Genomic DNA, 14960 nt, shown 5'->3' on the forward strand with positions numbered 1-14960 from the left:
GTGGACAAATACCTAAACAAGACCTTACCTACCTAAACATTTACACGTCATACTTGTTGAACCACTGTTTTATTAGCAGAAATGTAGTCTATGAAAATATTAAATTCAACTCAACATTTTAGTTGGTCATAGTTCTTTTAAAAATCTGTTTAATTTTGGATTGTACTATCAGTGTATAAGGGTCTGAATTTGGAACAAATGTTTTCACCTCTTTCACGTTTCATGTTCAACTCAAAAAAAAAAAAAATACAAGACATTATTATTATTTTAGTTAGTATAGAAACTCTTTCAGTGTGTTTCAATGTGTTTATCTCTGTTACTCAGGAAAGGCATGAGTGAGTCTGAGGTGACTCCTGAGGATCGGGAGCATGCCAAACGCATTGTCTACTCTGTTGTGTATGGGGCTGGTGAGTACAAACACACACACAAAGGAATGTTTTCCCAGTGTAGTGAGTGGTATTAATTGTAAATAAAAATGCAAATACACCTATCCATCAGTCAAATGGACAACTGACCTGTATTGTTTAAAAATTACAAGGTACACAAGTATAATTTAGGAATTGGTTCAGTCAATTGTGGTTCACTGTGTGAAGAGGGTACAGCAACAGGGGTAATTCTTGGATACACAGAGAAGAAAGAGAAGAAGAGGAAAAATAGCCTACCAGGGGGCTATAATGTGATTATTTTATCTAATATTTTTGGTCTATACCAATACACAATGATTTCTACTGGAATGTAGCTGTTTCTTTTATGTAGTAGAAACATTCCTGATATCACAGGAGTGGACATGCAGGGTTGGAGGTAAAGATAAAATTATAGAGAAAAAGAGTGAGAGGAAAATAAATATATGATGCACCCTTGTAACCCATATAGAGATTTATGTGTGTCACTTGTGGCCCATTTACTGTATGATGAACAAACACACACAGGTAGATAGAAGTCAAACAAATGTTTGCATTTGTATATATAAAGTAGACATATAATTGATAACTGGGCCAGTTTGAGATGTAATAATTGGATTTGACACCTTACAGTTGATTCTACCTGTTAATAAATATTTTGTGCATGCATATGAACATATGTTTGTGCCTCCGCTTCCATAGAAAGGTGATTATTTGTACCTGCATGATGAAAGAAAGTTTTACTCTCACCATAACATCCTCTTCTAGGATCTACTGTGAAACTGATGCTAGACTGACAAGGTACAAAACCACAAAAAGTTTAGTATATTAAAAACTGTTTTTACTGTTGACTGGTACACAATAATTGTTTTTACTGTTGACTGGTACACAATAATTGTTGACTGGTACACAATAATTTCTAGATGACATCCAATGTCAGGTTATGTTTAAAATGTCAAAAATAAATGGAGACGTTTGCAATTTTCATGAATGAGGCATCTGTGATCTTGGCTACAACTATGTTTGACATATCTGAGCCACACACAAGAACAAGGAAACTCACCATATGATAAAGTGATGACAGATGGAGTGTGTAACTACACATTTAATAGTAAACATATTGTAGTGCTGGACAAAGGTCATGAATATGATTTAGTTTTAGTGAGCACTTGAGTATTGTTGAGATAATTATTTTTACTACACTCACAGCTGCTGTTCTGGCTTAATTTAAATGACTAGTAATCTGCACAAAATAGACTGGTTATTGGTTTTGATCAGCCAGAAAGAGCAAATTAAATTTAAATATTCAAATTTGAAAGAGATCTATTGGTCTGTGCTGTAGTGTAATAAAATACGTTTTAGGAAACTGAAGAATGACATATATAATTACTAATCATGCTAGTTAGTTTCATCTGCTTGTTGGTCACTGTGACCCATATACAACACATTTAGTGTTTTACCTGAAGAAAACATCATGACAAAATCAGAAAATATCTTTTATGGAATTAACCAATCCGCCCTGACCCTAAAGTGAATAGTTTGGATCTGAATAAAAATAGCGTGTAGGGACCTTTGCATGTAGGGATACTTTGAGTGCATTTAGGAGCTCAACAAAATCCGACCTTCTCAGGCTGATGATGGAGTGTTCGCTGGTATTTTTCCTATTAGCAAGAGTCACAGCTCAGTAGGAGAAAACAAACATAAACACACAAACACAGTCACACACCAATCAATCAGTCACCTTTTAGAAATTCAATAAACCTCAACATATAATAGCCAAGAGTCATAATATGTAGAAGCAATTTATTAGAGACATTTGCTATTGAACACTGGGTGCATGCAGGGACAATTCACAAAAAAAAAAAAAAATATGTAGTGGAAAAGAAAGCAACAAAGTGGGATACTGGGAAAAGCAAGGCATATAGAATATATAGACCAAATATGAAGGGTGAGATTGTGAAGAAGAGGAGAGTAATGTAAGGGAAAAGAGTAGTCTAAAGGATTGTGCCACTGAGAGCGATCAAGAAAATGAGAAGAGGAATGGAAGAAGCTCCTGATCAGCAGAGATAGACAACTCGCTATTCATGGAAAGATGCGTTGCCATGGATACAGAATACTAAAAGGAAGCTTTCTGTGCAAGACAATAATCAGGCCAGGGTGGATGGGCAGAGTAGAGCTATGGACCCATGCCCCACATGCATATGTGTACAAATAGGTCAACAAATAACAAGGTTAAGTGATTATGTTGGAGAAATAAAGGGAGCTGAAAAATGGGTTTAGTGTGCAGTGAGGATATAAAGAGGGTTTTACAGTACAAAAAATATTGTACAGAAAACTTAACTTAGATACTGTTGCTAAGGAGAGTAAGGTCAGACTCCTTCTGCTGTGTTGACTAAGATCCTTTGAAGTGCAAGGAGCATTACTGAAGACCCTTTTTGACTGTGTGGTGGCCTCAGCCATCTTTTGTGGCATAGTCTGCTGGTGTAGCAGCATCTCTAAAGCAGACAGGAAGAGATTGGATAAGTTTATCGGGAAGGCCCCTGGACACTGTACAGGAGGAGGGAGAAAGGAGGATGTAGCCAAGCTATCGTCCTTACTGGAGAACGAATCCCACCCCTTGAATGACATAGTGATATGTCTGAGCAACTCCTTCAGTGACAGACTGTTAGAGTCTTTTATTGCTCCTAAGTGCCTGAAGGAGCAATATCATAGGTCCCTTCTCCCTGCTACTGTGAGACTTTACAACCAGAGCTGCTCACACTATAATATACATTCCTAGTTAACGCAATTGTAACACGATGCAGTAACATGAACCCTTGTGCAATTGTTTGTTTGGGGAACTTTGTTGTACTTCCAGTACTTAGTAGTACTGGAAGATTGTAAACGTATTTGTACTGTAGGATTGTGAAATGTTACTTATTTGTATTGTAAATTTTATTTTCATAAATTTATATACATTTTCTATATTAACTTTTTGTTTTTTGTTCTATATAGAAATCCTTGCCACACTTTTGCTGCTCCTGTAACATGGAAATTTCGCCACTGTGGAGAAAGTTTGCACCCTTTTTGCAAACTTAGTGTCACATTTGTAATATTCAGTAGCAATAATTTGGTGATTGAAAAGGGGGGTAAAGAGGGTAGACATAATTTAGAGATTGAGGCAGTTTTAGAAAAAGTATTACGAGAGGATAAACTGAACAGACAAACTAGATCGAGAGGGATAGTATGTCACTCTATAACCCTGTTGCATACAGTAGGCAGACATCAAAATTCAGTGCCTTCTAGCTTCAAATGCATAACAACACATAACAAGCCACATTGCTGAAAGGGCTGTTGTCATGACTTATTCCAGTAGCAGTGTACCCAGCACATAGAGAGACATGCCAACTCAAATGAATTCAGACGTCTTTATACTCTGAGGCCAACTTGCCAAGAAAAAACACCACGTTGGCAAGATACAACAAACACAAGACATTAAATATTTACACTGTTAAATTTTCAAAACAGAATTGAGACTTTAATCGCACTCATTTTACCTGACAGAACACCTAGGTTTAAAACTTGAGTAAAAATCTCATCCGAGTGACTTAAGTTTGATTAACTTTAATTGTATTTGGCGTCAACAATCCTGTTTTTAGATATAGTTCTTATACGCTATCTTGAGTGAAGCACAGAGAAACCCTTCCTTTTGACAGATGCATATTAAAACAACATCTGCAGTAGTTTCAATGTGCATATATATCATTCTGCACAGTGCGTGTGGGCTTTTATGTGGTGGTGATAATTTTGAAACTACTGTCCCTTCTGCTAATCCTCCTACTAGCTCTTGGGCCAGTTTGGCATAAAATTACTCATCCAACAACTACACTTAAAAAAAAGGAAATTACAAATCATAAATGTACATGCTATTCCACATATACATTGAAACATCTGGTACCAATTAACTCTGGATATGCAGTTTTTAATTGATTTGTTTCTTACTTTTATCCCAGACTTACCTCTTACTACAGACTGTACACCTTTAACACATCATGAGAAAGCACATGCACGCACACACAGACACACAAAACAAACACACACACAAAACACACACCCAGCCTTGACAAGATATTTGCCTGTTCTTTTTTTATCTTGTCTTCTTCTATCTCTCACCCTTGACTTGACTCTGCCGTTTTTTCCTCTCCTCCTCGCTCACCCTCTGGTCCAGTGTGTCCTTTATTGACTCCTTTTGCTTTTAACTTTCTTCTCCTCCCCCAGCCTCTCCTTCCAATTTCCAAAACTGGTCCAGCATCCTAATAAAGATATTTTTCCTTTTCAAATTTTAAGGTATTCATTTGTCAGCTTAAGCTCTATGGGTCCTGAAATCCTTCATGATGCACAATAGGTGCCATTATAACATAATTTTGATAAACTGCTTTCAGCTTGTCCCTTCAGGGGTCCCCAAAATAGAACATGTTCCGCACATTGATTTGCCATGAGTTTTCACGCCGGATGCCCTTCCTGCTGCAACCCTCCCATTTTCATCCGGGCTCAGGAACGGCACCAAGGTGGCCCTTTGTTCAAACCCGCAGCCTTCTGCATCCCAACCGAATGCTCTACCACTGAGCCACCAGATGGTTATAATCACATAATCTTGATAGTAGTGGAATATTTCCACATTTTGGGAAATATGTTAAATTGTTTTTTGAAGTTTGATTCCACTCTAAATTGTATAGAAAATATTAAGTTTCAACTTGCAGCTGACTAAAGTCTGGAAACAAAATCTTACTACCAGTACCTCTAACCGTCACTAATTAAAATATTAAATCTTGTTTTTTAATCTATAAAGTGATTGAATTATAAAATTTGATGGCTCGATGTCTCAGCTCAGTACCTTCCTAACTTGAGCAAAACATATTTCCAACATTCTGAATAATAATTTAACATACTGAAGATTTGCTGTATTTTCTGCTAGCCAATGCAGTGCTTATTTTAGTATGAAATATACTTAAAAGCAATGATTAAGGTAAAGTGCATCACAAGACCAGTCCTTATAGATCTGTATTTAGTAGTTAAATATGAGTTAGATAATGAGTTGTTAATGTTGCTCCTTACAGGTCTTAAGCTTCTGTCAGGGATCCTGGGGGTAAGCGCTGAGCAGGCCAGCCAGTTCCAGGACAGCTTCCTCCAGACCTACAGGGAAGTTCAGGCCTTCATTCAGAGAACCATCCATCAGTGCCACAAGCAAGGTCTGTCTACATTTATATTGGGTTGCCTTTATGAATTGTTAATTTAAACAAGCAAATGCAAATGTGTAGGACTAAAAATCAGGCTCAATATCAAAGTAAGGAATATTAGGCAATAATGTTAAGGACTGGAAATGGTTGAAGTCAGCAAGATGTCCTAGGCAAATGTGTACGTGCATGCATATGTCTGGGTAAGGCTCTGCACTTTTGACATTTACTACGTAGTTTGAACTTTTTTGGCTCACACACAATGCTGTGTGTGTGTTTAGCTGAAGAAGAAAAGATGTGCTTGCATTGGCAGGAATAAGACAAACTGCTATGGGTCAATACTTGAGGGGGACGGGTCGAGGGATGGGAAGGGGCTGATGGCTGAGACAAGACACTATTTATATTCTGCCTGAACTGCCAACACAGCACACCTGAGACTAACACACGCTCACAAAATATAGTGTAAAGTCTACGCTTTAACCCTCATGGTGCACAGTACACGAGCCTAGTGTCGAAAGGCAGAGCGATAAGGTCAGAATGCACCAAAACAGATCCCACAACCAAAGGACTGTGTTTTGTTAAGTCCTCAGCCTCTGGCCTGTGATCTATTCCCACCATACCTTTATCTCATATTCCCCCTGGCTAACACAAATACTGATAGTTTTCAGTTCAAACCATTTCCTTTTTAAATAAATTAAGAAAAAGATCTAATTATGTCACAATGCTGCAGCAACTATAGCTACTCTGTTCCTGCATAGGTCATTTGTCATTTTATGTTGGCAGACACCTTTGTCACAAACACTGGCCGGCTGTCACACACAGTCAGGTGTTCCAAGACCCACAACAACCTTTCTCCAGTGACACAACTCTCTTGCTGCACATCTCTTCCCTTTCTCTGGTGTCAGCTTCCTTATCAAAGCTGCATAATAAACTCATTCTTCTAAAATACTGCACCCACATCACTGTGGAAGCCTCCTTGTGTGTAGGGGCACAGTGATGAGGCAGCAAACAGTCTGTTGTAATTTAGCTCATCACCATGGTGATTCTCCCATTGGAGACTGTGCTGGGAGTTATCTGCCCCACTTGTCCCACAGTCTCTCCCTGTTTTGTTGGCCCTCAGTCTTTCTGTCTCAGTTTTTCTTTTTTTTTTTTCTCTTGTCTAATCTATGTTAATGTTTTCACATCTTTCTTTCGTTTGTAGCTTCCTCCCTCATTCCACAGCAGAAATCCATGATCAGAAATCAATGATCTATAAAATAGTACTGTGTAATCCTAAATAAGAAGAGATGTATACTTTCACGCTAGAAACAGTGGCTGTTTTAGCTTCTGTGATGTGACTCAGGGAGCAGAGAATAATCTGTGCTGTGGCTCCTTGTCCACTCTACACTGAGTTGATTGCTATCTGATACAGCAATATTTAGCTCACAACTGGTGGGTGCAGGTAGGTTGTAGGGAGATGAGTTGAACTGTGCAGACTCAGCCACTGTGATACTTGTTGGAAATGTACTAGAATGGGCCCAGTATCACAGTTTAGATGTAATAGATGAGATTTAGATGTAATACCAAAAGGAGGGGAAAAAAGAAAAAAGAGGCATTGCTTATAATTAAGGAAGATGTACAAAATGCCATTCTCAGGAGGCTAAATACAAAGATAAAGATTTTTTTAAAATAGTTTTTACTATTGTTAAACTACAATATGTGATCTCCATGGATGTGTTCTCTGAATGGTCCACACTCATGACTTTTTTGGCTTTAATATGAAAATGAGATATGAAAAACAACAGGACAGTGTTGTGAGATCGAGCCTGAGAAAAAAGATGAGAGAAGGATATTTTCTTTTAAGCACAACAGAGGGAATCACAAAGGCAAAAATGGGCCAAGTCTTCTGAAGGCCCAGTAGACAGGGAAGCCTAGATTTGCATACGTGGATATATAAACACCCTACTGTGCCAACACAGACGCAAACACATTCTGTCTCTGATGCACTGTCAAACTGTTCATGCACATTGACATGTGGACGTGGATATTTCAACTGCAGACTTGCAGAAAAAAGAGCTGGCAAGGATTTGTAATTAATAAAAAGAATTTAAAGCTTGCCTCAGCTTAATATTCTGTTATGGATTTTGGCACATGTCAAAACAAATGGCAGCAGCAATCAGCTATGTGGACAGCTTATGTTCAAACAGTAATCTTTTATTATTTCTTGTAGGGCAAATATATACGATATCCATGTGTTCTATAATTGATAGAATGCACTTTGGCATTTAATAAATATTTTAAATACATGCTAAAGGTCCTGTAACTTGATAATATCCAGTACGCTGGGTGATATAACCAAAGTCTCTGTCACAATACTGATAAAAATACTAGTACTGTACTTGTAGGTATATCAACAATATAGCTAAAATATGCTTTTACATCTGAAAAAAGCAGAATAAACTCAAAGGCCCTACAGTTCTGAAAATGCGGTCTTGAAAATAAATGTTATGTTATAGTAGAGTTTAATATTTAAAAGGAATTTGTCATAATTGGCAGTTCACTTATTATCCACCCAATTATTATCATGTTTTGATTCAAATATTGCTAAATCCTGAGTGGTGCAAGGAAGTACATTATATGTGTAAGTGTGGCAGCAAATTGTGTCATTACTTAGCTCATAATAGGAAGCTGATTGGGAAAGTTGGTTTTCAGGACATGAAATACCACAACAAATAATATTTTATGAAATTACTGCGCATCCCTAGTTTCCAGGACTGCCGCCCATCAAATTTACAGCCACTGTGTGCACACGACTGACCATAAAAACTACTTGAACTTGAAAAGCCAAGGTTCACTGGCTTGAAAAAACACTGCACTGGGTATGACAAACAGACACATTCTACTGTGATTTACTGTCATTCCTGTCTACAGATGGAAACAGCATTTGTGTGTTGTGAAATCACTGACACATTATGCACCTCACATTACTGACATTGTGCCGCACAACAAAGGTCACATTCCTAGTGAAAAGATTACGTGCTTGTTATTATGGGTCAATTAACAGTGAGTAAAAGGTTTTGTGATTGTTTCTGTAGTGTTCACTTCCTACGCATTTATGCTTGTGCATTTGTATATGTGCCTGTGTTGTGGGAAGAGGGTCATTCAGGTTTTATGCCCCGGTTGTCTTTCTTCATAGTAAGGGATACTGGCAGGATTTAGCTACAAAGCCAGCTCCATTGTCCAGCTGGTGGAATGTACTGGTCCCTCTGTGTGTGAGTATGAGCGTTTCTGTGTTTTGCATAGCTGCATATGTCAACATACATGTTTGTGTATTATGTTCACATTAGTGCACACTCTTGTGTTGCCTCCCAGCATGTTTGTGGGAATGTGTTTTTTTCTTTGCATCTCTGTGTATCATGTGGAAAGCAGGGTTTGTGTGTGTGTGTGTATGTGTGTGTGTGTGTGTGTGTGTGTGTGTGTGTGTGTGTATTGGGTGCTTATGTGTGGGGAGTGTATGCTTGTGGTATTGTAAGCCTGCTGTTACCATAATCACCTATAATGCTGTCTCAACAAATGACTTTTCATTTAATTGTTTGAATTACACACCACAGCTTTGGTCGTGCTCAGCATGTAGTTATGGATGAGTCACTTGTCTGAAAGGAAGGACATGGTTCAGACAAAGTTGTCTTTTCAACCAAATTGTTACAGACCAAAACATGATAGAGTACTTAGACAGTTTTCCTACTAATAAAGTACTAGCAATGATTTTACTTTATATCAAAAATATACAGTACACATTATGTCATTCAAATATCAACACAGAAGTTCATAAGATGTTAAATGCATTCACTTGTGTGAACTAAATAACCATAATTCACCAAACAGCTAGCAACCAATTAATAAATCAGTCCAATAATTTTACAAATTATATTATTTTACAAGTTATAATACACAACTTATAATTTACACCTACGGTAAATCAGTCCAGAGTTGTTGATTAGATGTAGGTAAGCTGTGTTCAAAAACTGAGTTTATTTAAAATGGACTGTAGTGAAGTGGAAAACTGTCCTGTGGTCTGAGTCAAAATTTTAAATTCTTTTTGGAATTCATGGACTGCACATCCTACATGCAAAAAGGGACCTTCTGACTTGTTATTAGTGCCTAATCAATGATGTTGTGGAGGACAATTAGTGTAAAGTATGGGTAACTTACATTCATATTAAGGAACAATTAAACTAAACTAAATAATATGCCCTGGTTTTGGAGCAGTATATGCTGCCATCCAGACAGTTTTTCAGGGAAGGACTTACTTATTTTAGCAACACATTGCCAAACCACATTCTGTAAATATAATAACAGCATGGCTCTATAGCAAAAAAATTAAAATAAATGAGGTCTTGAACTGTTGAACTGCTTAAATCCTATATCAAGCAAGACTAAGGAAAATTTTGCCTTCAAAATTAAAGCAATTCATGTTGCCAGCATCAAATCCTGAATGAACAAATACTATAAAATAAATATATATATAAAATAGATATTTTTCTGTTTTTCTATGTGTCAACATTTGATGTGTTGGCTTTTTACTATTTATACACAAAAACGGGTTAGAAATGACTTCCGAATCATTGCATTTTCTCATTGCATTCTGTAACCATAAGCATACTGTAGAACAGTAGACAATGTTACATTCATAGTAAGCAGGCTAAATATGTAACACTGCAATGCAAAGCAAATACAAATTATGTATCAATTATGAGCAATAACTAATTTAAATGGTAATCCCTGTACTCACATCCTTATATAGGTTTTAAAGTATGTAAGGTTTAGGAGTAAGTCAAGCAAGGATGCAGACAAATCTTGGACTGACAGAGTTTTTCCTCACCAGTTGTCAAGAAGCCCGTATTCCTATTTAGGCATTTCTACTCAGCAGAGCTACTATACCTCCAAAAACCCATTGTGTAACTTGTCTTGTCTGTGTCTGCATCTACTTTATCATGTTGACTGATGTAAAATGTATTTATAGTAATGTATTTGTTTTGCTATTTGGTTAATGCTGTATCTTGTATGTCAAACAATGTACTCCTTAGCATGATAGAAAAAGTAAAATCAAATTTTTTAAAAATCTATTTTGTCTAGGTTATGTGCTGTCTATCATGGGTCGTCGACGGACCCTCCCCAAAATAAAATCTGCAGATTGGCGCATTCGCATGCAGGCTGAGAGGCAGGCTGTCAACTTTGTTGTCCAAGGTAGGATCACTGACATTTTAGGGGTGTTACATCCAATTGTATGCGCTCTGTGTGTGTGTGTGTGTGCGTGTGTGTGTGTGGGGGTTATTTTTGTTGTTCATGTATATGTGTGCACAGGTTCTGCTGCTGATCTCTGTAAGATGGCCATGATCAGAATCTTTAACCTGGTGTCCTCCTCCAGCTTGCTCTCTGCCAGGTATAACCACTAAACATGGCACTGAGACTGAGCTATTACAAGCTCATGTCTAACACTGTATCCCTTATTTTCTCTCTGAAATTCTAAAAAGCAGATTTGGTGACATGCAAGCTTTATTTTGAGTTTTCTGTCTAATATTTCTGGGCTGTTTGCTCAGGATACAATTTAGAGAATATATTTTGTGGCCAGTTTCTGACTCTGAGCCCAAAGAAAATTAATATTTTAGTTTTATTCTAAGCTAAGTTTAGCTTTCATAACTTCTGTGACATCAAGACACTCAGATAAAATCAAAATAAAAAGAACATTAATTTGACCCGTGTCATAACACTGAGGGGCAACCATATACACAACACTGTACATTAAAAAGCTTGTGCCCTTAAAGTTGATCCACTGTGAATCCCGCAGGTTATTTTTCTATTGAACAGTTAGATCAGCAATTGTATCAAAAGCAGTATTTAGGTCACACAGAGAGTTTATTTGCATCTAGATTTGTCTCGGTATCACCGAGCACTTTCATTAGGCCTTCATTGGTTCTATGCTATGATAGGCACAGAAACCACACATTTCTAACTGTGTATTAAATGGCCATTTGCTATATTTCTAGACAGGACTGTCTATTGCATCGCAACAAACAAGCAAATATTCACTGGTTTATTAGACAACTAAATTTGTTACCAAATTAGCTGCTGTTACATGCATTCAATAAGAGTAACTACACTACTACTACATATGTTTGTTTCTGTAGGCTAATAGCACAGCTTCATGATGAACTTTTGTATGAGGTGGAGGACTCGCAGGTGGAACACTTTGCAGGTAAATATACTGCATTTAGTATGATCATTGGGGATTGGTTAAGAAATATTTCCAAATTAGTTTTAGACATTAAACCCTATTGTTATTGATTTATGTAAAAATACTTTACAATGTGTTTTCAGTATGATTTAATACTGCCTTGCACTTATAAAAAAATATATGTGTATGTATATATATGAGTTATTAATATTACTGTTACATGTGCATGCTTATGTATGCAGCTTTGGTGAAGAGCACTATGGAGTCACTGCAGCACATCAAACATTTAGGTGTCCACCTCAGGGTGAGAGAATACAAACTGTACTTACCATTAGTCAATAAAGTTATTAGTATTTGGTTCACAGATGGTGAAATGCCTAGAATTTCCTACCTTTGTTAAATTCTGGATGAACATTTTTAAATTTGGTTTTGTTGCCATATGACCCAGGTCACTGAAGATGAACACAATAACAACCTTAAAGTATCAGACAGAAGAAGACTGTAGCCCAAGAAACAGGCACATGTTGTGCTTATTTTTTAAATGCTTGTTCTGTGGCTAAGACTCAAAGCTTTATTATCCATCAACCCACAAATTAAATATTATAAGCATTAGAAATTACTGGTGTTTCAGTAAAAGGAATACATTTTCACAGGAAATTACAAACAAGAAGCTACAGGCCAACAATCTTGTATTTGTTAAGATTTCTATAGATCCCATTTAATTTCTTTTAAAAAACAAACTGCAGTTGAAAATAATTGTCAGTTTAAGGCTGTTCTTGGTTATGCAGCAGTTAGTTGAGTAAGTAAAATCAATAACTGTAAGAGGTCACTGCGAACCCATGTATGCAGACACATTAACATCAATGCCTTCTGTGTGTGTGTGCGTGTGTGTGTGCGTGCGTGTTTGTGTTTCCCAGGTCCCCCTGAAGGTGGCAGTCTCCAGTGGCAAGTCTTGGGGATCCATGTCTGAGCTTAAGATCTCTTCAGCATCCCCCCATCCCTCTCTTTGAGCCTTCCTCCTCCCTTTATTCACTGTCCATCTTGCCATGTCCTCTGCCGTGCCTCTGTGTTTTGCTGTATTTGTATCGACTTTTTTCTTAATGTTAGATATTTCTCTTTTTCCCATCACCCTGGTGTGGTCTCATCTTTTTGCCCTGTTCTGAGGTTCTCCCCCTCGTACTCTTACTCACTCCCTCTCTCTTCACTTGTCTTCCATCCACATCGCTATGGAAACCAGGCAGCTGCAGCTCCTTGCAGCTCCCAGTTCTTGCTTTCTTTCCATCTGTATCCGGGGGCAACGGCTGGAGCCACAGACTGGATTGCACCAGTTACTCTTTTTTTTTTTTTACTTTTTTTTTCTCCATCTAGAAAAAAGATTTCCTTGTTATCTATTTTCACACATTTAAAGTGAAATGCACCTTTCACTGTCTTGTTGTCAAGGTGAAGCTGCACATTTGAGGGAGTGTTTCATATGTATTGGTTCATAGAATGGGTTGTTATATCATTTTCTTTTTAAACTGCAGTTGAGCTAAAACAGTGGTTGAGCTACTGTTTCCCTGAAATATGGCATACTGTGATTTACAGAAAAATACCATTGTTTAAATTGTTTTATGCTATGTTATTTTTGCATGAAGCTGAATTTATTCTCTGTGCTAACAGGACAGCATCCTTTCTCATCAGTTTTTGTAGTTTTTCTAGTCATTAATCAATTCTTTTTTTATTTTGCCTATTACATTTTATTGCAGTTTCTTATTAACTAAGACATGGGAAAATTGAAGCACCATAACCTTACATTACAACATCTAATAGTTCCCTGGTTCCATTCATTTCAACTTTGACTGGTGTTGAGTGGTTCAATAGACTTTTAAAAAGTCAGTTTTGTTTAGCGAATATTTGATTTCCGTAATGCTTTAAGGCCACAATATTTCTGTGATATTTTCCCTAATAAATTCTGTGTTTGCATTCAGCTGGTTTAAAACAGATTATCTAATTTTGCTTAGCTGTGAACATCCTGCGACTTGCTCTCTGCCGCTCTTCGTCAGTCTGCCTTTTGTTTTTTCATGCCTCTGTCACATGCACATTCCACCAATGCTTGTACACACACTTAGAAACACAGACACCATAAATGCACTCATACCAAGTCTAGCTTCCAGACACACTGACCAAGTTTCCTTGTCTCTGGCAGCAACAGAATTCGTCATTTTTATACTGTCCTCCAATTAGGACAGTTTAAGCCTACGGATCTAGGCAGAACCACACACCCCATGACATTTTAAACAAAGCCTATCCTTCATTACCTATTTGAAATGTCACCTCATATTGCCTGCTAATTATAGGAATTGTCACTTTTCAAGTCAGTACAAAGGTAGCTTGTGGGATATCCAGTAGACCCACTAGTTCTGTTTTTTCATAAATATGGAGCCCTCTAGTTTCCTTTCTTTTTCAGTTGAGCAGCCATACATTTTGCTTGTACCCACTGACAGGAACGCGCTCTCTGTGTGCTGATGTGAGAGGAGCTTTTCTCACCAGGTCAGTCTGAGTAGTTCTGTGCCACAGCAATAGACTGTGTTATGGAAATCTGCCCCTTTATACTCTCATTGTTCTCTGGTTGAAGGTTGCGAGGACTTCCCCCTATTTAGGGGGTGTGTGTATAATGCATGTATAATTTCTAGAGAGCACTTTTGGAGTACAAGTGTTCAAAGTAGTTATATTTAGTTATATATGGAGATAAAACAAATTATAGCTCTTTCATCACAGTTTAAAACCTTTTGGTGCACTTTTAGACACATTAACACTGCAATACAGCTGCAATAATTTGGAATATTTTCACTTTTTTTATTTCAGTAATGTTTCATGGTCATTATCTTATGTTTTACCAATTTTAAAGCAGTGTTGTAAACACAGGAGCAAAAATGACGTTAAACCACTTGGTTAACCTGGTTAACCACAAAATGTCTTTTACATTAATATAATTTAAAGATGAGAAGGAGGCAATACGCATTTTCAGTTGGATGAGTGATGCTCTCACTTTATGGTGTGCCATTAACAGAAGCAAAGACCTCAGGGTTCTCATGAAGTTTCCAGTTGTCAGTGGCAACAGCATGAGCTTCCCCTAGCTGCCATGGTGACCAA

At 37.4% G+C, this 14960-nt stretch overlaps 1 protein-coding gene across 1 annotated transcript in view; it reads left to right on the forward strand.

Annotated features, from left to right (window-relative positions):
- Nucleotides 1-14829, forward strand: part of poln (polymerase (DNA directed) nu) — a 52248-nt gene extending 37419 nt beyond the window's left edge. Inside the window, exons 21-27 of the mRNA XM_067523082.1 lie at nt 325-407; nt 5498-5629; nt 10730-10840; nt 10958-11036; nt 11782-11849; nt 12071-12132; nt 12746-14829. Of these exons, the coding sequence (XP_067379183.1) occupies nt 325-407; nt 5498-5629; nt 10730-10840; nt 10958-11036; nt 11782-11849; nt 12071-12132; nt 12746-12838 (628 nt within the window). The 3' untranslated portion in view covers nt 12839-14829. The remainder of the gene's footprint in view (nt 1-324; nt 408-5497; nt 5630-10729; nt 10841-10957; nt 11037-11781; nt 11850-12070; nt 12133-12745) is intronic.
- Nucleotides 14830-14960: the final 131 nt, after the last annotated feature.

This window comes from Channa argus, chromosome 12, assembly GCF_033026475.1.
Source record: "Channa argus isolate prfri chromosome 12, Channa argus male v1.0, whole genome shotgun sequence".
NCBI classification, from domain to species: Eukaryota; Metazoa; Chordata; class Actinopteri; order Anabantiformes; family Channidae; genus Channa; species Channa argus.